The sequence below is a fragment of the Ranitomeya variabilis genome, chromosome 3 (assembly GCF_051348905.1).
Source record: "Ranitomeya variabilis isolate aRanVar5 chromosome 3, aRanVar5.hap1, whole genome shotgun sequence".
Taxonomy (NCBI): domain Eukaryota; kingdom Metazoa; phylum Chordata; class Amphibia; order Anura; family Dendrobatidae; genus Ranitomeya; species Ranitomeya variabilis.
The window spans coordinates 635,925,590-635,953,466 of NC_135234.1; the positions used below are offsets into that span (position 1 = coordinate 635,925,590).

Here is a 27,877-nt window from a genome sequence, read left to right on the forward strand (position 1 = left end):
CCTAATAATGTGTATGGAGATTTCCCAAGAGAGGTCATGAGACTAAGAAAACTGGAATTTAAAAGCCCAATTCTTTTGTTTAGTGGCTTGCCATTCAGAACACATGCACATTGTGGAACTTAAAGAGTAACCATCGTTTACATTTTTAATTTCATAAATCAATATTATGAGAAAATACACAACTTGGAACTTTATCAGAGAAATCTGCTTCTTTCTCTGCCAAAACTGATCAGTCATTATCAATTCTATCTACATAGGAGAAGGCAGTTGCTAGTAAGATTCTCTTAGTAATGGGAAAGTCTTCACCGTATACAGATTTCGCTCAAGATTGACAATGTTGATAATGACGGATCAATTTTGGCAGCTGAAGCAAATTTCTCTGATAAGATACAGCTCTGGCAAAAATAAAGAGACCACTGTAAAATGTTCAGTTTGTCTGATTTTTCTCTTTATAGGCATATTTTTTAGTAAAATGTAAATTGTTCTTTTAGTCTATGAACTACTGACAACATGTCTCCGAACTTCCAAGCAATAAATGTTGCATTTTTTTTATTTCTGACAAAGAAAAATGTTCAATTAAAAAAACAAAAACCCTGGGCTTTCAGACCTTAAATAATTCAAAGAAAACAAGTTAATAATCATTTAGAGACAACAATACTAATCAGGAAGAGTTCAGCAATCAATATTTTGTGGAATAACCATGATTTTTAATCACAGCTTTCATGCGTCTTGGCATGCTTTCCACCAGTCTGTCACACTGCTTCTGGTGCAAAAATTTAAGCATTTCTTCTTAGTTTGATGGCTTGCGACTATCCATCATCCTCTTGATTACATTCCAGAGGTTTTCAATGGGGTTCAGGTCGGGAGATTGGGCTGCCCGTGACAGGGTTTTGATTTTTGCCAGAGCTGTATATTACATAGTTGTTTATTTCCATATGTACTATTGATGAAATAAAAATCATCATCATATCAAATCTGGACAAAGAGTGGTCAGTGGAACAAGACAGCCAAAGTGCTAAAAACATTGGCCCACCAATTTCACCGCTATCTGCATCCTTTGGATCTAAATAGCCGTAATTATAACAGCTCCTCCTTCCACCATTCATTGTGTGGGACTGAGGCAGCAGATTAATAAATATATATATATATATATATATATATATATATATATATATATATATATATATAACCATTGATTCCATGATGCGGTACATGAGAAGGGGTTACATACAAATTACAGATATCACTTACAGTAAGCAAACTAACAATTACAGACTGATACAGAGGGGCGAGGACCCCGACCTTGCGGGCTTACATTCTAAAGCAGAGGTGTCAAACTGCATTCCTCGAGGGCCACAAACCGGTCATGTTTTCAGGATTTCCTTGTATTGCACAGGTGATAATTTAATCACCTGCACAGAAGGATTCCAGCACCTTGTGGAATGCTAAGGAAATCCTGAAAACATGACCTGTTTGCGGCCCTCGAGGAATGCAGTTTGACACCTCTGTTCTAAAGGATGGTGGGGAAGGAGACAATAGGTTGAGGGTTGCAGGAGCTCCGGTGTTGGTGAGGCGGTAGCTTTGGTAGTTGTGAAGAGGCAGCGGGGTCAGTGCAGGCTGTAGGCTTTCCTGAAGAGGTGGGTTTTCAGGTTCCGTCTGAAGGATCCGAATGTGGTTGATAGTCGGACGCGTTGGGGCAAAGATTTAAAGAGGATGGGGGGGGGGGGGTATTCGGAAGAAGTCTTGGAGGCAGTTGGGTGAGTAGCGAATAAGTGTGGAGGAGAGTAAGAGGTCTTGGGAGGATCGAGATTACGTGAGGGAAGATATTGAAAGATTAGTTCAGAGATACAGTTATATGAAAAAGTTTGGGCACCCCTATAAGGCTGGGGTCACACTTGGCGTAAGACAATACGCCACGTATTATACGTCCGTACTACGGCCGTAATACGGAGAAATGTTCCCAAAATATTGATCCGTAGTCAGGGTGTGTCAGCGTATTTTGCGCATGGCATCCTCCGTATGTAATCCGTACTGCGAGATTTTCGCGCAGGCTTGCAAAACCGACATCTAATGGATTTATGTGCTCAAATGTTCGGGAAAACACACATATATATATATATATATATATATATATATTTTCTGTATTTAGATTTCATTCAGCGCGATATCTGTGAACAGCCGGTAGTTCAATTGCCGGCTTTTCATTTCTCCTGCACAAACCCGACAAGATATGAGACATGGTTTACATATAGTAAACCATCTCATATCCCCATTTTTTTTGCATATTCCACACTACTAATGTTAGTAGTGTGTATGTGCAAAATTTCAGCGCTGTAGCTGCTAAAATAAAGGGTTAAATGGCGGAAAAAATTGGCGTGGGCTCCCGCGCAATTTTCTCCGCCAGAATGGTAAAGCCAGTGACTGACAGCAGATATTAATAGCCAGGAGAGGGTCCATGGTTATTGGCCCCCCCGTGGCTAAAAACATCTGCCCCCAGCTACCCCAGAAAAGGCACATCTGGAAGATGCGCCTATTCTGGCACTTGGCCACTCTCTTCCCACTCCCTGTAGCGGTGGGATATGGGGTAATGAAGGGTTAATGCCACCTTGCTATTGTAAGGTGACATTAAGCCAGATTAATAATGGAGAAGCGTCAATTATGACACCTATCCATTATTAATCCAATTGTTTGAAAGGGTTAAAACACACACACACGATTTAAAAGTATTTTAATGAAATAAACACAACGGTTGTTTTAATAATTTATTGCTCTCAATCCATTTGCAGGCCCTCGCTTGGCAAAATAATAAACGCACACGATACATACCTTCTGATGTCCTATCACGTCCAACGAGGTAATCCATCTGAAGGGCAGGGGCGTAACTACCGCGGTCGCAGCGGTCGCCATTGCGACCGGGCCCCGCAGGTCAGGGGCCCCGGGCCGGCAGGTCTGAGCAGGGCCAGGCTGGCCATCGGGCACTTCTGGCAAATGCCAGAAGAGCCGATGCCAGTAGTGGGCCGCTGCACTGTTCCTCCCCCGGAACCCCCCCCAGTGCCGCCGCCGCCGCATTTAACTATACCGGCGTCTATGACACCGGGATAGTTCAATGCAATGATGGGAGGAGAGAGCGTCACCTGACGCTTCCTCTCCCATCATTCCCCGCTCTGCCTCTGACAGTACACTGCGGGTGCGCGATGACGTCATATCATCGCGCACCTGCAGTGTCCTGGGCAGACTGCAGCCGCCAGGAGCAGCGCGGGCAAAAGGAAAGGTGAGGAGAGTTTTTTTTTTTTTTCTTTTTAACCGGACTGTGGGGCCATTATCGGGGGGGGGGGGGATGAGATGAGATGTGGGCTTTGCTCTATATATCCCTGTGCGGGCTCTGCTGTATATACCCCTGTGGGGGCTTTGCTCTATATATCCCTGTGCGGGCTCTGCTGTATATACCCCTGTGGGGGCTGTGCTGTATATATCCCTGTGCGAGCTCTGCTGTATATATCCCTGTGCGGGCTCTGCTGTATATACCACTGTGCGGGCTCTGCTGTATATACCACTGTGCGGGCTCTGCTGTATATACCACTGTGCGGGCTCTGCTGTATATAACACTGTGCGGGCTGTGCTCTATATACCACTGTGCGGGCTCTGCTGTATATAACACTGTGCGGGCTGTGCTCTATATAACACTGTGCGGGCTCTGCTGTATATAACACTGTGCGGGCTCTGCTGTATATACCACTGTGCGGGCTCTGCTGGATATACCACTGTGAGGGCTGTGCTGGATATACCACTGTGCGGTCTGTGCTGGATATACCACTGTGCGGTCTGTGCTGGATATACCACTGTGCGGTCTGTGCTGGATATACCACTGTGCGGTCTGTGCTGGATATACCACTGTGCGGGCTGTGCTGGATATACCACTGTGCGGGCTGTGCTGGATATACCACTGTGCGGGCTGTGCTGGCACCCAACACCATGTTGCAGTGCAGGAGATTCCTGCAACAGTCCGAGGCGTATCTAGGGGAAGCGGGGCGGGGGAAGGTGGGGGGGTTGTGGGGGCGGGGGAAGGTGGGGGGGGGGGCCCCATTTGGAAGTTCGCACCGGGGCCCATAACTTTGTAGTTACACCACTGCTGAAGGGGTTAAAATATTTTACAGGCAGGAGCCCTGCTAATGCAGCTGTGTGCTCGTGCTTGTAATTCCCCGGCAAATGAATGAAATGTAGGTCATTGACCTACATTTCCTTCAGTCACGGTGATGCGCCCCCTGGTGGATGTCCTCATATGACCTGGAGCGTGGGAAAAAGTTCCCAGGCTGCAGTTCATGAGAACATCCAGCAGGGGCGCATCACCGCGACTCAATGTAAGTACAGATCTAGCTTTCCTTTCAGCACCCGGGGATTACAGGCACGAGCGAGTGGTTTATCGCAGCTCGTGCCTGTAATATTAGTTAACCCCTTCAGATGGATTACCTCGTTGGACGTGATAGGACATCAGAAGGTATGTATCTTGTGCGTTTATTATTTTGCCAAGCGAGGGCCTGCAAATGGATTGAGAGAGCAATAAATTATTAAAACAACCGCTGTGTTTATTTCATTAAAATACTTTTAAATCGTGTGTGTGTGTGTGTGTGTGTGTGTGTGTGTGTGTGTGTGTGTGTGTGTGTGTGTGTGTGTGTGTGTGTGTGTGTGTGTGTGTGTGTGTGTGTGTGTTTTTTAACCCTTTCAAACAATTGGATTAATAATGGATAGGTGTCATAATTGACGCTTCTCCATTATTAATCTGGCTTAATGTCACCTTACAATAGCAAGGTGGCATTAACCCTTCATTACCCCATATCCCACCGCTACAGGGAGTGGGAAGAGAGTGGCCAAGTGCCAGAATAGTCGCATCTTCCAGATGTGCCTTTTCTGGGGTGGCTGGGGGCAGATGTTTTTAGCCACGGGGGGGCCAATAACCATGGACCCTCTCCTGGCTATTAATATCTGCTGTCAGTCACTGGCTTTACCATTCTGGCGGAGAAAATTGCGCGGGAGCCCACGCCAATTTTTTCCGCCATTTAACCCTTTATTTTAGCAGCTACAGCGCTGAAATTTTGCACATACACACTACTAACATTAGTAGTGTGGAATATGCAAAAAAAATGGGGATATGAGATGGTTTACTATATGTAAACCATGTCTCATATCCTGTCGGGTTTGTGCAGGAGAAATGAAAAGCCGGCAATTGAATTACCGACTTTTCACTAACACCGCTGCGTATTTCTCGCAAGTCACACTGCTGGTCCGTGTGGAATCCGTATTTTTCTCGCCCCCATAGACTTTCATTGGCGATTTTTTTGCGCAATACGCTGACAAACGCAGCATGCTGCGATTTTCTACGCCCGTACAACGCCGTATATTACGGATCCGTAATATACGCCTGATAGGACTAGACTCATTGAGAATCATTGTGCCGTATGTAATGCGAGTTTTACGGACGTAGTTTCTGCGCTCTTACGTCCGTAAAACACGCATGTGTGACCCCGGCCTTAATCTTAATGTTTTATAAAAATTGTTGTGTTTTTTTGCAACAGCTATTTCAGTTTCATATATCTAATAACTGTTGGACACAGTAATGTTTCTGCCTTGAAATGAGGTTTATTGTACTAACAGAAAATGTGCAATCTGCATTCAAACAAAATTTGACAGGTGCAAAAGTATGGGCACCCTTATCTTTTTCTTGTTTTAAATACTCCTACCTACTTTTTACTGACTTACTAAAGCACTTTTTTTGGTTTTGTAACCTCATTGAGCTTTGAACTTCATAGCCAGGTGTGCATCATGAGAAAAGCTACTTAAAGTGGCCACTTGCAAGTTGAATCTCCTCTGAAGAGTGGCATCATGGGCTCCTCAAAACAACTGTCAAAATGATCTGAAAACAAAGATTATTCAACATAGTTGTTCAGGGGAAGGATACAAAAAGCTGTCTAAGAGATTTAACCTGTCAATTTCCACTGTGAGGAACATAGTAAGGAAATGGAAGAACACAGGTACAGTTCTTGTTAAGGCCAGAAGTGGCAGGCCAAGAAAAACATCAGAAAGGCAGAGAAGAAGAATGGTTAGATCAGTCAAGGACAATCCTCAGACCACCTCCAGAGACCTGCAGCATCAACTTGCTGCAGATGGTGTCACTGTGCATCGGTCAACTATACAACGCACTTTGCACAAGGAGAAGCTGTATGGGAGAGTGATGCGAAAGAAGCCGTTTCTGCAAGCACGCCACAAACAGTCGGTTGAGGTATGCAAAAGCACATTTGGAGAAGCCAATTTCTTTTTGGAAGAAGGTCCTGTGGACTGATGAAACCAAGATTGAGTTGTTTGGTCATACAAAAAGGCGTTATGCATGGCGGCAAAAAAACACAGCATTCCAAGAAAAACACTTGCTACCCACAATAACATTTGGTGGAGGTTAAATCATGCTTTGGGGCTGTGTGGCCAATGCCGACCCCGGGAATCTTGTTAAAGTTGAGGGACGCATGGATTCCTCTCAGTATCAGCAGATTCTTGACAATAATGTTCATGATTCAGTGACAAAGTTGAAGTTACGCAGGGGATGGATCTTTCAGCAAGACAATGATTCAAAACACCACTCCAAATCTACTCAGGCATTCATACAGAGGAACAATTACACTGTTCTGGAATGGCCATCCCAGTTCCCAGACCTGAATATCATTGAACATCTGTGGGATCATTTGAAGAAAGCTGTCCATGCTCGGCGACCATCAAACTTAACTGAACTGGAATTGTTTTGTAAAGAGGAATGGTCAAAAATACCTTCATCCAGGATCCAGGAACTCATTAAAAGCTACAGGAAGCGACTAGAGGCTGTTATTTTTGCAAAAGGAGGATCTACTAAATATTAATGTCACTTTTCTGGTGAGGTGCCCATACTTATGCACCTGTCAAATTTTGTTTGAATGCAGATTGCACATTTTCTGTTAGTACAATAAAGCTCATTTCAAGGCAGAAACATTACTGTGTCCAACAGTTTAGATCAGGGGTCAGGAACCTTGGCCCTCCAGCTGTGGGAGAACTACAATTCCCAGCATGCCTCAACTGCTGCAAGTTGCTAGGGCATGCTGGGAGTTGTAGTTTTATAACAGCTGGAGAGCCGAGGTTCCCCACCCCTGGTTTAGATATATGAAACTGAAGTAGCTGTTGCAAAAAAACACAATTTTTATAAAACATTAAGCTTAAGATTAATAGGGGTGCCCAAACTTTTTCATATAACTGTACATGGAGGTCAGTATTACTAATTTGAACTGGATACGCTGAGCGAATGGGAGCCAGTGAAGAGATTTGCAGAGGGGGGAAGCGGAGGAGTAGCGAGGAGAGAGATATATTAGTCGGGCAGCAGAGTTAAGGATGGACTGGAGAGGTGCAAGGGTGTTAGCAGGGAGATTACATCACACCTGCTGTGTGGAAAGTTAGTACACACAGCAAAGACCAGAGCGGAGGATCACGAGTGGAACAAGGTGTGTGCTCAGACTCTATATAGGGGGCTGTCAGCACACTTAATTCTGATCAACATTAAGATAAAACAGATTAATATTGAGCAAAATTAATTTCAGCCCATTGGTTCAACCTCCACGACCGTGATGGTCTCATATGGCCCCTTGAGAAAATTAATTGCCAACTTCTCTTATATGACATGACTCCTTTTCAGCCATATAGGTGCTAGGAGGCAGGTGTTGTGGGCTGAGGAACTAAATTGGCCACAAGTTTTTGTCTATGTCCCGAGAGATAGCCGTCCGACAGTCAACTAATGTGTATGACTTAAGATTCTCCCATTGCAGATTCAGGGAACAGTTCTTTAACCCCTTCCCGACCTTTGACGCAGCGTATGAGTCATGAAAACCAGTGCCAAACCGACCTGTGACGCAGCATATGCGTCATGGCTGGATCGCGTCCCCGCAGGCTGGGTGAAAGGGTTAACTCCAATTTCACCTGACATGCAGGGACAGGGGGGAGTGGTGCTACAGCCCAGGGGGGGTGGCTTCACCCCCCCGTGGCTACGATCGCTCTGTTTGGCTGTTGAAAGTGAAACAGCCAATCAGAGCAATCTGTAATATTTCACCTATGAAAATTGGTGAAATATTACAATCCAGCCATGGCCGATGCTTCAATAGCATCGGCCATGGCTGGAGACCCCGATCTGGCCCCCCCCACCGACTGACGGCGGCGATCTGCAGCCACCGTTAGTGTTCCCTACCCCTCCGTCCTGTCCTAAGCGCCTTCCTCTCCCCTCCGACCCTCCCCCGTCCTTCCCTCTGCCCCCCCCCCGCTGTCTGATCGCACCCCCCCATACTTACCTAGTCCCGGTGTCCCTCCCGGTGTCCTCGGTCTTCTCACATGGGCGCCGCCATCTTGGAAAATGGCGGGCGCATGCGCAGTGCGCCCGCCGAATCTGCCGGCCGATTCGTTCCCTGTACATTTTGATCGCTGTGATAAGTTCTATCAAAATAAAAAAAGTAAATAAAGGGGGGGGGGGGGGGGCTTATCACCCCCATAGATAAGGACAATAATAAAGTACAGAAAATATATTTATTTTTGTTTTTCCATTAGGGATAGGGTTGCACATAGGGATAGGGTTAGGGATAGGGTTAGGGATAGGGTTGCACATAGGGATAGGGTTGCACATAGGGATAGGGTTAGAATTAGGGATAGAAAGGGTTAGAATTAGGGATCAGCGGATTGGTCGCTGCGGATTCGTAGCAGTTTTCCATCACGTTTACAGTACCACGTAAACCTATGGAAAAGCAAATCCGCTGTGCCTATGGTGCAGAAAATACAGCGTGGAAACGCTGCATTGTATTTTCCGCAGCATGTCAATTCTTTGTGCGGATTCTGCAGCGTTTTACACCTGCTCCATAATAGGAATCCGCAGGTGAAATCCACACAAAAAAACCACTGGAAATCCACGGTAAATCCGTAGGTAAAGCGCAGTGCGTTTTACCTGCAGATTTTTCAAAAACGGTACCGAAAAATCCGCACACAAATCCGCAACGTGGGCACATAGCCTTAGGGTTAGGGTTGGAATTAGAGTTAGAGTTGGAATTAGGGTTAAGACTAGGGTTAGGGGTGTGTTGGGGTTAGGGTTGTGGTTACGGTTGGGATTAGGGTTAAGGGTGTGTTGGGGTTAGTGTTGGAGATAGAATTGAGGGGTTTCCACCGTTTAGGCACATCAGGGGGTCTCCAAACGCGACATGGCGCCACCATTGATTCCAGCCAATCTTGCGTTGAAAAAGTCAAATGGTGCTCTCTCCCTTCCGAGCCCGGACGTGTGCCCAAACAGTTGTTTACCCCCACATATGGGGTACCAGCGTACTCAGGAGAAACTGGACAACAACTTTTGGGGTCCAATTTCTCCTGTAACTCTTGGGAAAATAAAAAATTGCGGGCTAAAAAATTATTTTTGAGGAAAGAAAAATGATTTTTTATTTTCACGGCTCTGCGTTATAAACTTCTGTGAAGCACTTGGGGGATCAAAGTGCTCACCACACATCTAGATAAGTTCCTTCGGGGGTCTAGTTTTCAAAATGGGGTCACTTGTGGGGAGTTTCTACTGTTTAGGCACATCAGGGGCTCTGCAAACACAACGTGACGCCCGCAGAGCATTCCATGAAAGTCTCTATTTGAAAACGTCACTACTTCCCTTCCGAACCCCGACGTGTGCCCAAACAGTGGTTTACCCCCACATATGGGGCATCAGCGTACTCAGGAGAAACTGGACAACCATGTTTGGGGTCAAATTTCTCCTGTTACCCTTTGGAAAATAAAAGATTGCGGGCTAAAAAATCATTTTCGAGAAAAGAAAAATTATTTTTTATTTTCATGGCTCTGCGTTATAAACTTCTGTGAAGCACTTGGGGGTTCAAAGTGCTCACCACACATCTAGATTAGTTCCTTGGGAGGTCTAGTTTCCAAAATGGGGTCACTTGTGGGGGAGCTCCAATGTTTAGGCACACAGGGGCTCTCCAAACGCGACATGGTGTCCGCTAACAATTGGAGCTAATTTTCCATTCAAAAAGTCAAATGGCGAGCCTTCCCTTCCGAGCCTTGCCGTGCGCCCAAACAGTGGTTTACCCCCACATATAAGGTATCGGCATACTCAGGAGAAATTGCCCAACAAATTTTAGGATCCATTTTATCCTGTTGCCTATGTGAAAATGAAGAAATTGAGGCTAAAAGAATTTTTTTGTGAAAGAAAAAGTACTTTTTCATTTTTACGGATCAATTTGTGAAGCACCTGGGGGTTTAAAGTGCTCACTATGCATCTAGATAAGTTCCTTAGGGGGTCTAGCTTCCAAAATGGGGTCACTTGTGGGGGAGCTCAAATGTTTAGGCACACAGGGGCTCTCCAAACGCGACATGGTGTCCGCTAAAGATTGGAGCCAATTTTTCATTCAAAAAGTCAAAAATGGCGCTCCTTCCCTTCCAAGCCCTGCCGTGCGCCGAATCAGTGGTTTACCCCCACATATGAGGTATCAGCATACTCAGGACAAATTGGACAACAACTTTCGTGGTCCAGTTTCTCCTTTTACCCTTGGGAAAATAACAAAATTGTTGCTAAAAGATCATTTTTGTGACTAAAAAGTTAAAATGTTCATTTTTTACTTCCATGTTGCTTCTGCTGCTGTGAAACACCTGAAGGGTTAATAAACTTCTTGAATGTGGTTTTGAGCACCTTGAGGGGTGCAGTTTTTAGAATGGTGTCACTTTTGGGTATTTTCAGCCATATAGAACCCTCAAACTGACTTCAAATGTGAGGTGGTCCCTAAAAAAAAAAAAAAAAAAATGGTTTTGTAAATTTTGTTGTTTAAATGAGAAATCGCTGGTCAAATTTTAACCCTTATAACTTCCCCAAAAAAAAAAAAATGTTGTTTCCAAAATTGTGCTGATGTAAAGTAGACATGTGAGAAATGTTATTTATCAACTATTTTGTGTCACATAACTCTCTGGTTTAACAGAATAAAAATTTAAAATGTGAAAATTGTATTTGTGAAAATATTGCCCAACGTACTAAATTAAATTTAAAAATCATAACATCAGCTTTACTTCATGTAGAGGCCACATGCCGCAGATTGTAGAGGATAAATGGAAAAAAAAAAAAAAAAAAAAAAAGCAATTGAATAGAAGTATTGTCAAACACACAAAAATATAAGGATAAGCAGAGAGAAACACCAGGAGGAGCCTATGATACATCAATATAGATTATAAAGTCAGTTTCCATCAATAGTTTATGATAAATTTCTCAAAAAAAAAAAAAAAAATTTACTGTTTACCAGGATGGACACACTATCACCAATAAAACTTGTAGCCGATTGCTGATCCCCACCCTACACTTATGCAGGAAATAGAAAAAGAAGAAAAAGAATAAATTCAGTGTCATGTCGTGATGTCATGATTAAGGGAGCTTAGTCTCCAGAAACACGTTGAGATTCTTACCCATATGGTTCGTGCTGAAGTTTGTATCCTCCATATCTAAAATTTGTGAATAAAGAAAGCTCTTTTTTACGGATTCGGTGAAGCTGGACATGCTCTTCTTTTTTAGAAACAATTGTGACTTTATTAAAAGGGTTTGTAGAAAGCTTAGAATGTCATACCAATCTATAGAATAGAACAGGGGCAGGGACGCCATCAGGGCATTACTGCCCTTCGTGCTGTATGAGGCCTGATGAGCAACAGTACAGAGGGGGCCCATAAACCCTGCTCTTGTGCTTCTGCTCACTGGGCCCCAAAATGCATTAAAGTGCTGTGGTGCACACATCAGCGCTGGGGCCCGCAAGCTTTCTTGGAGCTGTACACGGCCGTCTAAACTTGACGACTGCGCAGCTCTTGCTCCCTCCGTGTTATTTGTACTTCCGGTCAGGTGACGGCACGTATGAGCAGATGTCATCGTGTACGCGTCGACATGTACCGGACGCTGGAAGCAGATCTGCGCCTGCTGGGGAATGTCTGTGAGGCGGGTATAAAAAAAACATTTTTGACTTCTTTATAAAATGAATTCAAATGGGTGAAGGGAGGAAGGGGAACTGCAAATGATGAAGTGAGGGGATGAAAGGGGACTGCAAATGAGGAATTCAGTGTGAGGGACAGAATTGAAGGTGGGGGGGGGGGGGTGAGGAGAGCAGTGGATAATGAATAGAGGATGGGAGAGACATGACAATGAATTGGGGTGGGAGGGGCATGTAAATATAATGAATTTGGGTTAAGGTTAGAGCGGAAGGTACATAGTGGGGGGTATTGATGAAGTGACTGGTAATGAATTGGGGGAAGTACAGGTGCTAATTAATTTATATATTAAAAGGGGAAAGTGGCTATTTATAGTTAGTGGGGCACAGTAGCAGATTATAATTTATATTTGGAATGGTGGGTTGCATAATAACCAATTATATATTGATGGTGGGTGCATGTCTGTATTCAGATGTGTACTGTAGTAGAAAGAAAAGTGGGGAATGTGCTCTGGAAGTGGTGTCTAGATAACTTATTTTATGCAGAGACGAATCCTGGTTGGAAGAAGTGACGGCAGTCTGTGCTGGATGAAAAAGAAAAGCAAAGATGAGGGACTAGAGACAACACTGGTGAGTCTGTTATCTGTATACTATATACAGAGGTCCTGTGTACAATGTCACCATGATCACTATTACCTGTACTCTGACACTGTATACAGAGCTCCTGTGTATAATGAATGTCACCGATCATCACTATTACCTGTACACTGACAGTAAATACAGAGTTCCTCTGTATAATGACACTTAGTATGGTGGGTTTTTTTTAAAATTTATGATCAGTATTGTAGCATTCAGTCACTACGTGGTGGTAATATGTGATCTGGTCATGGTGTGGTGGTATTTGTTCCTTGTAGGTGGTATTATTACCACCACATACTGACCAAATATGTGGTCTGGCCATGGTGTGGTGGTACTTGTTCCTTGTATGTGGTATTATTTGGTCACTATGTGGTGGTAATACGTCATCTGGTCATGGTGTGATGGAATTTGTCCCTTGTATGTGGTATTATTGGTCACTATGTGGTGGCAATATGTGGTCTGGTAATGGTGTGACGGTATTTGTCCCTTGTATGTGGTATTAATGGACATAAAAAAAAAAAAAAAAAAAAAAAAGTATGTGACTCATTCCCTTAAAGAAAAATACATACAAATATATTTATATTTAACAGGCTAGAGTAGAGTACGTTCCGGAGAGTCTAATATTATAATAATATATATATATATATATATATATATATATATATATATATATATATATATATATATACACACACACACACACACACACACACACACACAGTGAGGGGGCGCTGTGTGGGCGCTACAAGATGCGCTTGGAGGCATAAATGATCAGACAAAGTCCAATATTTAGAATTGAGAGTCCTCAGTGGTTGATACCTTTTAATGGCTAACTGAAAAGATGGTAACAAATTGCAAGCTTTCGAGACTACATACGACTCTTCATCAGGCAAAGACTAAAACAAATTCTGAAGAATCACATATTTATGCACAACATAGTATAGAGAAAAAAAAAAAAAAGGAGGGGAAAAAAAAACATGGATAAGCCAGGTGACATGAAGCAGAATTACCATGGGTGATAAACAGTTACGTCCATAAATATTGGGCCAATTCTTAGATAAGGAATGTTTTATTGTACTGTGATTAGGGTCTCTGTTGTGATGACCCCACATGGTCTGATGGGCAATTGATGTAAAAAGACATAAATCCATGTGACACATTCATTCCTGCAGTTAGAGTGTCAAAGGTCGTCATCAGTTTATATTCCCAGACTCTCCTGTCTTTCTGCGATTTGAAGTTACCTTTTAGTACATGTAATTTCGTGTCCATAATGTTATAATTTGGGAGACAAATGTATTGCCACAGGTATAGAGTTCATCCTTGTTCTCAGTTTTTGCCCTGTCTCCCCCACATACAGACCCCCAGTTGGACATTTAGTACAAATAATTAGGTACACCACATTAGAAGTGACGCAGCTGAAAGTACCTGGTATCTTGTAGTCCTGATGTGAGTTGGGAATCTTTATCTTGTCCGTGGTCATTATAAATGGACAGGTTTTACATTTTTTCTGGTTGCAAGGAGAGGTACCTGCAGCTGTTGGAGAGGACAGGGAGCTCTTGACAATGATGCTTCTTAGATTTGGGGGCTGCCTAAAACACAGTAATGGGGGGTCTGGAAAAATGGATTGTAAGCGGGCATCTTTTTGCAGTAAAGGTTGTAATTTCCGTGCAGCTCCCCTTAGCGCCTCCAGATTTGGATTGTAGGTAACTACTAGAGGTACCCGGTTATTTTCTTTAGCCTTGTAATGTAGCAGGTGATTCCTTGATATTCTGGTGGCTCTTGTGATCGGATTTTCAATTGTTCTTGGATGGTAGCCCTGATTCAAAAAGGTCTTTCTGAGGCGACCCAGGTGTTCATCTCTATCCATTGGGTTGGAACATATACGATTGTATCTGATGGCTTGGCTGTAGACAATGGAGTTTATGTGTTTTGGATGGAAACTGTCCCATTTAAGGTATGTTGGACGGTCGATTGGCTTCTGATACAGGGATGTCTCTATTTTATTGTTCTGCAGCTTAATGATGGTGTCCAAAAAGTTAATTTCAGTACAGGAGTAGTTGAGTGTCAAGTTGATGGTGGGATGAAATTGATTAAAATGTTCATGGAACGTCTTTAGCTGTGGTTCAGACTCCGTCCAGATAATTAAAATGTCATCAATGTAGCGGTAGTAGGCCAGAGGCCTGATGGGACATGAGGACAAAGTCGCTTTCAAGCTTGGCCATGAAAAGATTTGCATACTGTGGGGCCATTTTACTTCCCATTGCTGTGCCAGTCTCCTGTAGATAGATCTTCTTGTCAAATTCAAAGTAATTGTGGGTGAGGATGAATTTTATAAGTTTCACCACAGAATTTGCATCAGTCCCTGTGTTTTCCAGGAAGAATTTGCAGGCATTTAATCCAAAGAGAACAACGGGAAAAAACCCAGACAAAAAAGTCCAAAATAAGGTATGAAACAACAATATTTATTAATGAAAATAAAATGAACAGTGGAACGGTGGGGAAAATACCAGAACCGCACAAAACCGGGGACATATAAAAAATGCAAGAATACTTGTAGTAACGTATAAAGGTATGTATACGTAATAATATACCGTTTTGAGAGACAATATAGCAGTGTAAAAATATATTGAAATAATGAAAATTTATAAAGTGCATGTGCAAAAGTATAGGTAAGGGCTGGAACAAGTAACAATATAAATATTGAATACTAATACCAACAGATATTGTAAACAGGCTAAGGTAAAGGCCATAATAACCAGGAGAACAAATAAATGTGAAACACCTAGTGGCAAGTGCTAAAATAAGTAAAGGTGCTTCTGTTATAGGATAGAACCAGCCAAAGTGTTACCTGCTATATGGTGAGTATGTCCCAGGGATGTGCCGGGCCCCGACGCGCGTTTCGGCGTCTGCCTTCGTCAGGGGGCATTTAATCCATCCTGGTGTGGGATATTGGAGTACAAAGATTAAGTGATATCATATCTGCTGGTCCACACGCTCCACACGCTGTCAGCATCCAGACAGCGGCAACAGAAGGGAAGCCCGTGTGCCCTTGTTTCAGCCCTTCGGCTGTCTCAATTTCACGGGCTGGACTGGAACAGCCAGCACTTTGCCAAGGGCTCGAATAGGGAAAACTTCTTGATCGCTAGGAACGCCACTGATTCCTTGAAAAAGGGATTTGCAGAGCTCAATCTGAATGGAAAGGAAGTACATACACACCTACACGCCCTTTCTCTATATGGCTAGAAAAAGCATAGTAGAGCACTCAGCTATCTCCTATGCAAACGAAGTGTCCATTTACACAGACCAACCAGAGGCACGATACAACCGCCAGTTGACAAACTTTTAGAATAAGAAGTCTCCAAGCTCCTCTCTTCTTCTCGTCCGACTACATGCACTACCGACCCCATTCCCTCACATCTCCTCCAGTCTCTCTCTCCAGTTGTCACAACTCACCTAACTACAATCTTTAATCTCTCCCTCTCCTCTGGCATTTTCCCCTCCTCCTTCAAACACTATCAGTACTCCATTACTAAAGAAACCCGCCATCGACCCATCCTGCACAAATAACTACAGACCGGTCTCCAATCTCCACTTCATCTCTAAACTCTGAGCGCCTGGTCTACTCCCGCCTTACCAGTTAACTCTCCACTCCCTCCCTCCTAGACCCTTCGCAGTCTGGTTTCCACCCCCCCCCTACATTCGACAGAAACTGCACTCATCAAGGTGACCAATGACCTTCCGACAGCAAAAGATAATGGTGACCACTCCCTGCTCATTCTTCTCGACCTTTCGACACAGTTTACCACCCTCTCCTACTCTCTAGGCTCCAGTCACTAGGCATTAAGGACACTACTTTCTCCTGGTTCTCCTCCTATCTTTGACCGCTCCTTCAGTGTTCTGTTCTCTGGCTCCACTTCATCTCCTCTTCCTCTCACTGTCGGGGTACCTCAGGGCTCAGTCCTTGGCCCCCTTCTCTTCTCTCTCTACACAGCCCCAATTGGACAGACCAACTATACACGTCATCCCCTGACCTTACCCCCGCTGTACTACAGAACGCCACTCACTATCCGCAGTTTCCAACATCATGTCCACTATCTGAAACTCAACCTCTCCAAAACTGAACTTCTTCTGCTCCCGCCATCTACTAATCTCCCTAAATCTGACATTTCCCTCTCCGTGGGTGGCACCATAATAACACCCCGACAGCAGGCACGCTGTCTGGGTTTTATGTTTGACTCCGATCTCTCCTTCACATCCCACATACAATCTCTTGCCCGCTCGTGCCACTTACACCTAAACAAAATCTCTAGAATCTGCCCTTTTCTCACCATGGAAACAACAAAAACCCTCACTATCACCTTGATCCACTCCCGCCTGGACTACTGTAACGCTATATTAATTGGCCTCCCCCCTCACTCGACTTTCCCCTCTCCAGTCTATCCTTAATGCAGCAGCCAGGGTTGTCCATCTAGCTAATCTGTATTCAGACGTGTCCGCTCTTCGCCAGTCATTACACTGGCTGCCCATTCATTATGGAATCCAATTCAAAGTCCTTGTTCTCACCCACAAAGCTCTCCACAGTGTAGCACCCCCTTACATCTCCTCCCTCATTTCAGTCTATCAGCCTAACCGACCGCTGCGCTCTGCAAATGACTTTCAACTAACCTCTGCACTAATCCGTACCTCCCACTCCCGACTCCAAGACTTCTCCCGTGCTGCGCCAATTCTCTGGAATGCTCTACCCCAAGATATTAGGACCATCCACAATTTGAATAGTTTTAGGTGCTCCCTCAAAACACATTTGTTCAGAGCGGCCTATCACGTTCCCTAATCAAAGTCATTTTATGTTTGTGTGTGTAGCCCATTCACTACTTCCATCTATCCCCCACCCCCTGAAGATGGCTGGACCATCATTGTAAATACATCCCTGTTCTTTGTATCTCCTCCACCTCATTGTAGATTGTAAGCTCTCACGAGCAGGGTTGTCTTATTTTGCTTTAATTATTGTATTGTCAACGTTGTTACTTATGACTGCTGTGTTTGAAACTGTTAAACTGTAAAGCGCTGTGGAATATGTTGGCACTATATAAATAAAGATGATTATTATTATACCAATCCATAGTCACTTGAATGACTGTTTACACAGGCTGAAGTAAGAGATGCGACCAAGTGATCTATTCTGCCATTCTTCTTCACCGTTCAAGTCCTGTTTAAACAGGACAATGCAACGCAGAGATCAATGATCTTTTATGCTGCATAAAAGATCATTTCACCCAACAAACAAGCATCATGAAATGAGCATTTTTAATAATGCTCATTCACGATTATCTTGCAATGTAAATGAGCCATATGAGGACCATATTGCCTAACATGCATTATAGGGGTATTCCAAGACTGTAATATCCTTTCCTTCCTACTTAGGGATGAAAATAAAACCCACATGGTGCCAACTCTTGAATGGAGACTGAAGTCAAGCGCACTTCTATTCCAAGAAAACGAATAGTGCAGGAGTCCCATGTACTGGCTTGAATTTTTAAGCCACTACAGTTTTTACTAAATACTGGATTGCTTGTCCTTTCCTACATAGGTCTTTGCTTGCTTAGATTTTGTACAGATGAGGCACAATATAGGGCAGACTGTTGTGTATTGTATAATAAAGAAACAACATTAGGCGATGAGGCTCACTGCACACACGGGTAAAAAAAAAAAAAAAGGGGGGGCGTACAAATAAAAACATACTGGTTAGCAGAAGCCTGCGTTACTAGTGTTACTTATTAAACAAGACAGCAATGTCATAACCCCCACACAGAATTTCATGCTGAGAATTCTAGCATGAAGTAAGCATAGCATGAAGTAAGCAAATCATAAGTGTGCAATCACCACATGTTGTGCATATATTAGCATAACCTTTTAAGTGTGACCACTCTATCACCAGAGGAAAAGTGGCAATAACTGACAACCACACACCTGTTGTAATGATTAGGATTCGAGAACTCCGATCCTGACCACTAAATGCTATGATTTCTACGCATCATGGCAGCCATAAGAGGTAAACAAATGGAGCGATTGTCCCACGTTTGTTTGGTCATTGCTGGCATCATGATTGCTGGCGCCAACTTATATTTATCCACAAATGCCAGGTCTGTTCTCTTAGAAAAGGACATTTAATTAATTGGCAAGAGTCTACACAATTGTATCCCAAAACATAGTTAAAAATACAGAAATTGAAAATATGATGCCATCCCTATAGGTACCCCAAAAACAGAATAATTAAAAATGGATTGCTTACTTACCTATGTGGTTTGGTCAGGCTGCATAGTAGGGCCATGTTTTACCCTAAATTAAAAGCAAGCAAATTGTTAGGATTTAAAACAAAAACCACACACAGAAACACAACATGTGAGTGTATATTCATAAACAAGGCTACTTGTTCTGCACTTGATAAACAGGCCATTATTTTGCTCTTTTCTCTTTTTTTTTTTTTTTTAAATACATCTCAATTTTTGTATTCTCTTTTCCGATTAATATGGAAGCAACAATCTTGACCAAGTAACTTAACATTTAGAGAGCAGCTTTACAGCAGCTATTTAGACATAGGAAACTGCTACCTAAAGAGGTTACTGACTTGTACACTGTGTGCAGAATTATTAGGCAAGTTGTGTTTTAGAGGATTATTTTTAATTATTGCTCAACAACTATGTTCTCAATCAACCCAAAAGACTCACAAATATCAAAGCTTAATATTTTTGGAAGTTGGAGTGGTTTTTTTTAGATTTGGCTGTTTGTGCAGGTAACTACTACTGTGCAGAATTATTAGGCAACTTAATAAAAACCAAATATATTCCCATCTCACTTGTTTATTTTCACCAGATAAACCAATATAACTGCACAAAATTTAGGAATAAACATTTCTGACATGCAAAAACAAAACCCAAATAAATTAGTGACCAATATAGCCACCTTTCTTTATGATGACACTCAACAGCCTTCCATCCAGATTCTGTCAGTTGCTTGATCTGTTTACGATCAACATTGCGTGCAGCAGCCACCACAGCCTCCCAGACACTGTTCTGAGAGGTGTACTGTTTTCCCTCCCTGTAGATCTCACATTTTATGAGGGACCACAGGTTCAGATCAGGTGAACAAGGGGGCCATGTCATTTTTGCTTTGAGACCTTTACTGGCCAGCCACGCTGTCGAGTAGTTGGAGGCATGTGATGTAGCATTGTCCTGCATGAAAATCATGTTTTTCTTTAATGATACAGACCTCTTCCTGCACCACTGCTTGAAGAAGTTGTCTTCCAGAAACTGGTAGTAGGTCTGGGAGTTGAGCTTCACTCCATCCTCAGCCCGAAAAGGTCCTACAAGTTCATCTTTGATGATACCAGCCCATACCAGTACCCCACCTCCACCTTACCGGCGTCTGAGTCAGAGTGGAGCTTTCTGCCCTTTACTGATCCAGACTCTGGCCCATCAAGAGTCACTCTCATTTCATCAGTCCATAAAACCTTTGAAAAGTCAGTCTTAAGATATTTCTTGGCCCAGTCGTGACGTTTTATCTTCTGTTTCTTGTTCAAAGGTGGTCGTTTTTCAGCCTTCCTTACCTTGGCCAAGTCCATGAGTATCGCACACCTTGTGCTTTTTGTTACTTCAGTAATGTTGCAGCTCTGAAATATGGCAAAACTGGTAGCAAATGGCATCATGGCAGCTTCATGCTTGATTTTCCTCAATTCATGGGCAGTTATTTTGTGCCTTTTTTGCCCAACACGCTTCTTGCTACCCTGTTGGCTATTTGCCATGAAACGCTTGATTGTTCGGTGATCACGCTTCAAAGTTTGTCAATTTCAAGACTGCTGCATCCCTCTTCAAGACATCTCACAATTTTGGTCTTTTCAGAGCCTGTCAAAGCTCTCTTCTCACCCATTTTGCCAAAGGAAAGGAAGTTGCCTAATAATTAAGCACAACCCTCCTCATTAGAGATGCAGATCACCTGATTTACTTAATTGGTAGTTGGCTCTCAAGCCTGAACAGCTTGGAGTAGGACAACATGTATAAAAAGTATCTTGTGATCAAAATACAACTTGCCTAATAATTCTGCACACAGTGTATGGTGTTGTGAACTCTGTTCTCGAACTCCCTCCTGTGGTCAGGAATGGTATTTCTGTGAGTTCTGTCCGTGGGTTCCCTCTGGTGGCTGAAAGTGGAGCTGCTGGTCTGGAGGTGGCTCCCTCAGCTGCATCGTTTAAGACTGGGCTGGTTCCTCTATTTAACTCTGCTCAGATCGTTACCTGATGCCAGTTGTCAATGTATCTGTACTGGTTCAGATCTCTCTTGGATCTCCTGATGTCCTGTCTACTTCAGCAGAAGCCAAGTCCCTGTTAAGCTCATTTGTTGTTCATTTGTGTGCTGAATATATTTCTGAGTACCTGCTAAGTTTTGTCCAGCTGGCTTTCATGATATTGTCTCGCTAGGTGGAAGCTCTGGGTTGCAGATTGGCACCTACCGTGCCGTGAGTCAACGCGGGGGGTTTCTTGCTCACTTTGCGTGGCTTTTGTAGTTTTTTGTGCTGACCGCAAAGATCCCTTTATCTATCTGCTGTCTATTTTAGTAAGTCGGGCCTCCTTTGCTGAAACCTGTCTCATTCCTATGTTTGTGCCTTCCTCTTAACTCACAGTCAATATATGTGGGGGGCTGCTCTTTTCCTTTGGGGAATTTCTCTGAGGCAAGGTGAGGCTATATTTCTCTTTAGGGGTAGTTACCTCTCAGGCTGTGAAGAGTCGTCTAGGCAGAGTCAGGTACGATCCACGGCTAATTCTAGTGTGTGTGATAATAGATTAGGGCTGCTGTCAGCAGAGCTCCCACTTCCCAGAGCTCGCTCTATTTTGCAGTTTTGACTATCAGGTCATTCCGGGTGCTCCTAACCACCAGGTCCAGCCATAAAAGTATGGGGAAATTAGGCTCGCTGCGGAGGTAGCTGTGAAAAGAGCAGGGAGTAGGAAAGCTGTAGATACTGTGCAATCGGCAAATGTAAACTCTTCATAACGTTTCAAAATATTTGGTCAGTATCATTCATTAAGCTAAACTTTCTATCTATGGTCAGCTTTAGGTGGCGCTCACTCAGTGGTGTTTGGATACACTACATCTTACATTTCTGATAAATGAAATATGAACAGCATACACAACATCGGTGTTACAACCTCCCAATGTGAATACACCGCCATTTCCAGTTCAGGAACAGAATGTGTACACAAGTCGAAAGGGAACTTTTCAGAGCAGACTCTTTTACCAAAACTGCAAGTTAATATATCAGCTTAAGGAAACACCATCTGATAACCACTGACACAATTCTAGAATGAGCCACAAGTTTGGAAAATCTCCAGGAGAGGCAGTGTATAACATTGCTTAGATCAGATGGTTCATAAGGAATCAATATAACCGCTTATCTTAAGTGAGGACTGATAAACTAAGCAGCTAATTGTAGCATCATAAACTTCACTGCAACATTTACCACAGTGCTGCAGTGTCAGTGTGAGACTAAATAAGACACCAAACACTGATTTGATGTAATAAATTGTATTGTCAAAAGTAAAGTTTATTGCAAAGACTTTAAAAAACAAAAACTACAACAAAAAAAAACAACACAGGCAAAACCAATTTGGGACTTTATGGTCCCCGAAGACATCAGTCCAATGTGTAACCTTAGCCTAACGTCTTAAGTTCTCCATACACATTAGACTAAGTTGTATGGGGGCCTCCCAACAGGTGATTATGTAGAGAAATGAGAATCAAGTACGTCTGATTTTAAATTGCCGAACTTTTGGCTCTCAGGGAGATCAGCTACAGGAGTCTCGCAGCGTCTCAGAACACAGGAGCATTCGGCAGAGCGAGAACTCCTGAATGTGGAGGAGTCAGCCAAACCATTGTTCAGCTGACATATACTGTCTCTAGGATCCCTAAGTATGTACAATTCTCCAGCTTAAAGATACCTTAATCTGAAATACCAAGATTAATTGCAGAAAGAGGAAGTTCTGCTTCTTCAACGTATGGGTGCCAAGATGGACATACAATTCTTTATATCAGGTCTTTATAAAAGGGGCCCTGAAAATCAAAAGTTTTACTAAGTTAATACAGCTCTCAGAAAAAGTATAAAATATAAGAAAACCTATGGACAGGTGTATACTGTACCATCTTTGAGTTATTCACTTTTTCCTAGTCTCTTCTTTTGGATACCCCATTTAGATTAATCTGGATGAATGACTGATCCTCTCTGCCCATTCTGGAGAGTAAAAATCTGCTCTCTGCCAAAGACCTTTGGCAAACGCCCCAAGAATTCATCCTTCCCCAAACATTTGTGTTTAAAATCAAAACAAAAACCCTCACATTACCGCATGAATACGATCAACTAAACTACTTACAAATGTAAGAACATCTTGTTAACACTCTGGCTGTGAGAGTAGGAAAATAAACTGTAAATAAATTATTTTCCATGTAGATTTTGTTTTCTTTCTAAACACACATGGGGAAATGTTTATTCATTTATCAGCAGCGGCAGAAGCTTCAGGGGGACCGCACCCTCTACAGAACACCGACAACATCAAGAACTAGTAAACAAGATGGCAAGCTCGGCTACACCCAAATTACAATGCTGGCTATATTCAAAGATATAATAATGGGGTTGGCTCATCAATACAACACCTTCATGCCAGGAGAAGAATCAGCTCAGAGCATTAGAAACAAATTCACGGCTGACCATGTAATGCATGGAGGGGCCAGCGACCATCTGAGGTCTATGGGAGCATTCTCTCTTCGCAGGTGTCAGGGGGAGATAAGGAGCGGACAGCTGAAACCGCCAAAAAGTGTGTAAAACAAAGGAAGCTTCATGGTCTCTACTTCTGTATGGCCCATTTACTCAAACTGTGCACAACGGTCTTTACAATTGTGACTCCATATGTACAACCAACAATTCTACTACCAGAAAGTGAAGAAGAAGCAATGGAGCACAAGGCCAATATGGCCTCTAGGTCTAGACGTCAGTTACATAATGTCTATATTAACAGGGGAAACATACATTCCACCCCCCCGATATTCACTACATGAGAACTTGACATTCTGCAGGAAATGTACTCAAATCACCAACATTATCATTATTTTACGAGAAAACAGTCTATTAACCACTACCAGATTACCATTGGCAAACTATTACTCAGGTAAAGATGAAGTACAATTATCTTCAAAACATAGTATAAAAACATTTAAAATAGAAAGATTCTGAAAAAGAAAGAAGCGGGACACTATCCCATGGTATACATTGCGATCAGGAAAATGAATACATTGAAGTCCACAATAACACTCTTAGGTCCAAAAACCACAGGATAAAGGCACCAGTGCTATTTAAGCTGCTGTATCTGCATCTCTATTGGCTCGGACACCGGCTGCATACGATGTACGGTGGCATTTCTACAGCGCATTCCTGTCCAGGTAACTGTTTATATAGCAAAGAAAAGTACACAGGGTATAAACCGTTACAACTGGTCACAGCTATGCCGATTGTACATCAATTAAGGGGATTCAAAAGGATGATTTTTTTTCCTTTTTTTGCTGTTTGTTCCTTACAGATTAGGACATTACTCCCTGCAAACCTACAGTATTTTTTCAACCTAGGTCTTTGTGCCCTCTCACATCACCCCTCCATTACTGGGGGCCGAAGGCAAAGTTAGGTGGCCAATCGCAGTGTTCAGGCAGTTGTGACTGGGAGTTTGCATCCAGCTAAGCCTCCATACCTTGGCATGCCACAGCCAGCACGTCACTACACAAGGAGAATGTTACCCCGTAGCACCCAGTGGAAGGTAATCCATTCTTCAGGTAGTTCAGCAGCTGTGAGAGGATTACAGAGATTGGATACAAATGTAGCAAACTACCAGCTGTGAGAAGTGTAACATCTGTGGAGCCTTTACCTTCTGCATGTAAACAAGGCTGTCTCAGCAATAATGTATCTAAATACTTAGGGGAAATACAGAACTACAACACAATATACTACAAGAAGTGTCAAAAGGATAGAAGTATGTCCTGAGTACCCACTGCTACAAAGTGCACCTTCCCCCTGATTAGCCATTTAGTGGAAGGAGACCAGACAGCAGATAGGACAATATATAACAACCCCTCCACATTACTTCTGTCTGTGAGCCATGGCCGTCACATTCTATGCCACAGAATCTGCAGGACTTTAGATCACATCCCATCCCCCTCCATCACCTAGAAGGGCAAGGACATTAATGTTCTATGTGGAGCACAAGAGCTTTTCACAAATCTAAAGACTTCACTCCCCTCCCCCATATAAAATATGCAGCTTTAGTGGAATGGATTTAACTTTTTTTCTGCCTCAAATTATTCGTTTTTAAAAGCAGAAATCCCTCATTGCCCCTGCCGCCACCTCAGCTACAGACCGAGTCTCCCATTTATACCAACAGAAAAAAAAAAAAAAACGTATTTCAAAGAGTATTTGAAGCAGAAGCCGTCCCCTCCTGCCAAAAGGGAAAAAAACACTGTGCCAACCCCTCAGTATTCCCGGTAGCCGCCTGTGCCAAACCCTCAGTATTCCCGGTAGCCGCCTGTGCCAACCCCTCAGTATTCCCGGTAGCCGCCTGTGCCAACCCCTCAGTATTCCCGGTGTTCACACACACGCGCTCCGCACCGAACACGTCGCAGCTTTCTAGCTTTGCATCTCCAGTGCTGCAAGCGGGCGTGTACACGGCGACCTATGGGAAGAGCGGATCCCTCACACCGGGCACCGAGCCTCAGTGCCAGGGAGGAAGGATCACAAAGGATCACAGCCGCCAGAGATCCCAAACCGCAGAGCCGGGGAACTTACAGCCTCAGCGCAGAGCCCCTCAGAGCAGTGCGCACAGGGGCAGACGGAGGAGCCCGGTCCGTGCAGGGCAGCTGGACGCCCCCTTGGCTGACACTCAGCCTCTCTATTTGCAGAACTGGAGTCGCAGCTTTTAGGTTTCCAAACCAGCAGCTGTGTCACCACAAAGCCAGCAGGTCCTCCCCGTCCCGCCCGTGACAGCCGCACACGTGTCCCTCCACCCGGAGCTGCAGCCTCCTCCCGCAGGCTCCAGAGGATGATGGAGGAGGAGGACGCCCCCCACAGGCGCTTAGTTACCTGACTGCGGAGCACGTCCTCACTTCTGCCTCTGACTGATGGATCGCACGGGAGCTCAGCCGCGATCTGCCCCTATATAGGGGACACAGAGTGACGTCAGAGGGGGCGGCCCGACCCGACACCCCATTTGACCCTTTCAATGAGTTTGTGCACATGGAGCAAAGTGAAGTTCAGCTCTGGAGAAGACCTGTGTGCAGGAGACTGGGCAGTCACTCATGACGGGCAGCATTTTACCTCAGTATTTGTAAGCCAAAACCAGGAGTGGGTGATAAATACAGAAGTGGTGACGGGTTTCTATTATACTTTTCCTCTGATTGCTCCACTCCTGGTTTTGGCATATAACTACTGAGGTAAAATACTGACCGTGTGAATGGAAGCACGTGCAATTCTACCTGTGGATTTTTCACACTTAGGCGGAGTCACACTAGCATACAGACAAGTGGTATGCCAGAAAACATCACACAGCACTCGGCCCAGTGTTATCTATGGGACCCCATTGTCATCAGGTCTTTCCAATTTTGATGCTGGATTTTTAAATTTATCAATAAAACATTGGACTTTTTACTGAACTGGAGTTTCACGCTGGAGATTTCTTTTCCTGCATTTGCTACAGACAACGCCCCTGATCAATGCAGGGGCGGGCTGGGCCAGGTCGCAGAAATGCATATGCCCCCCAGGCCGATGTCTAAGCAGCTGCACCGGGCCGCTGGAGGACGGGCAGTGACTGTAATACATAGCGCACCTGTAGTGCGCGGTGGTGTCATCCTGCCAGCAGCCCTGAGATGCAGGGGTATGTGATGAGCAAGCTCCTATGCGCCACTGCCACTCTGAGGGAGAGAGCCAGCAGCCAAGATGAAAGGTCAGCATACCGGCCTGTGTGTGCATGGAGCTCCGGCTTCTCCTGCTCTTATCTGTTATCCCGGCAGAGAAGGAGAGACGGGGGAGGTGCCGGGACAGTGCAGAGCTGTGAGCAGGAGAAACTGAAGAGCTGCACATGGGCATCAGCCGCCCCTGCACCACAGAGGAGAGTGTGTGAGAGCTGTGTGTGTGTGAGCTGCATGTGTGTGAGCTGCATGTGTGTGTGAGCTGCATGCGTGTGTGTGAGCTGCATGCGTGTGTGTGAGCTGCATGCGTGTGTGTGAGCTGCATGCGTGTGTGTGAGCTGCATGCGTGTGTGTGAGCTGCATGCGTGTGTGTGAGCTGCATGCGTGTGTGTGAGCTGCATGCGTGTGTGTGAGCTGCATGTGTGTGTCATTATACAGTGGGGCCGTGCGTGTGCCTGTCATTATACAGTGGGGCCGTGCGTGTGCCTGTCATTATACAGTGGGGCTATGCGTGTGCCTGTCATTATACAGTGGGGCTGTGCGTGTGCCTGTCATTATACAGTGGGGCTATGCGTGTGCCTGTCATTATACAGTGGGGCTGTGCGTGTGCCTGTCATTATACAGTGGGGCTGTGCATGTGTGTGTGTGTCATTATACAGTGGGGCTGTACATGTGCGTCATACAGTGGGGCTGTGTGGGTATGTCATTATACAGTGGGGCTGTGCGTGTGTGTGTCATTATACAGTGGGGCTGTGCGTGTGTGTGTCATACAGTAGGGCTGTGCGTGTGCCTGTCATTAAACAGTGGGGCTGTGTGTCATTATACAGTAGGGCTGTGCGTTTGTGTCATACCGTGGGGCTGTGTGTGTGGGTCATTATACAGTGGGGCTGTGCGTGTGTGTCATACAGTAGGGCTGTGCGTGTGCCTGTCATTAAACAGTGGGGCTGTGTGTCATTATACAGTAGGGCTGTGCGTTTGTGTCATACCGTGGGGCTGTGTGTGTGGGTCATTATACAGTGGGGCTGTGCATGTGCCGGTCATTATACAGTGGGGCTGTGTGTGTGGGTCATTATACAGTGGGGCTGTGCATGTGCCTGTCATTATACAGTGGGGCTGTGTGTGTGGGTCATTATACAGTGGGGCTGTGCGTGTGTGTGTCTTTATACAGTGGGGCCGTGCGTGTGTGTGTGTCATTATACAGTGGGGCTGTGCGTGTGTCATTATACAGAGGGGCTGTGCAAGTGTCTGTCATTATACAGTGGG

At 44.2% G+C, this 27,877-nt stretch overlaps 1 protein-coding gene across 2 annotated transcripts in view; it reads right to left on the reverse strand.

Annotated features, from left to right (window-relative positions):
• Positions 1-25,995, reverse strand: part of SUOX (sulfite oxidase) — a 41,579-nt gene extending 15,584 nt beyond the window's left edge. Inside the window, exons 1-2 of one of the 2 annotated variants that reach the window (XM_077297568.1) lie at positions 25,791-25,995; positions 18,923-18,965 (exon numbers count right to left, since the gene is read on the reverse strand). In XM_077297568.1, coding sequence (XP_077153683.1) covers positions 18,923-18,957 — 35 coding nt within the window. In that variant the 5' untranslated portion in view covers positions 18,958-18,965; positions 25,791-25,995. The other variant, XM_077297569.1, reaches the window with a different exon arrangement.
• Between the last annotated feature and the right edge of the window lie 1,882 nt (positions 25,996-27,877).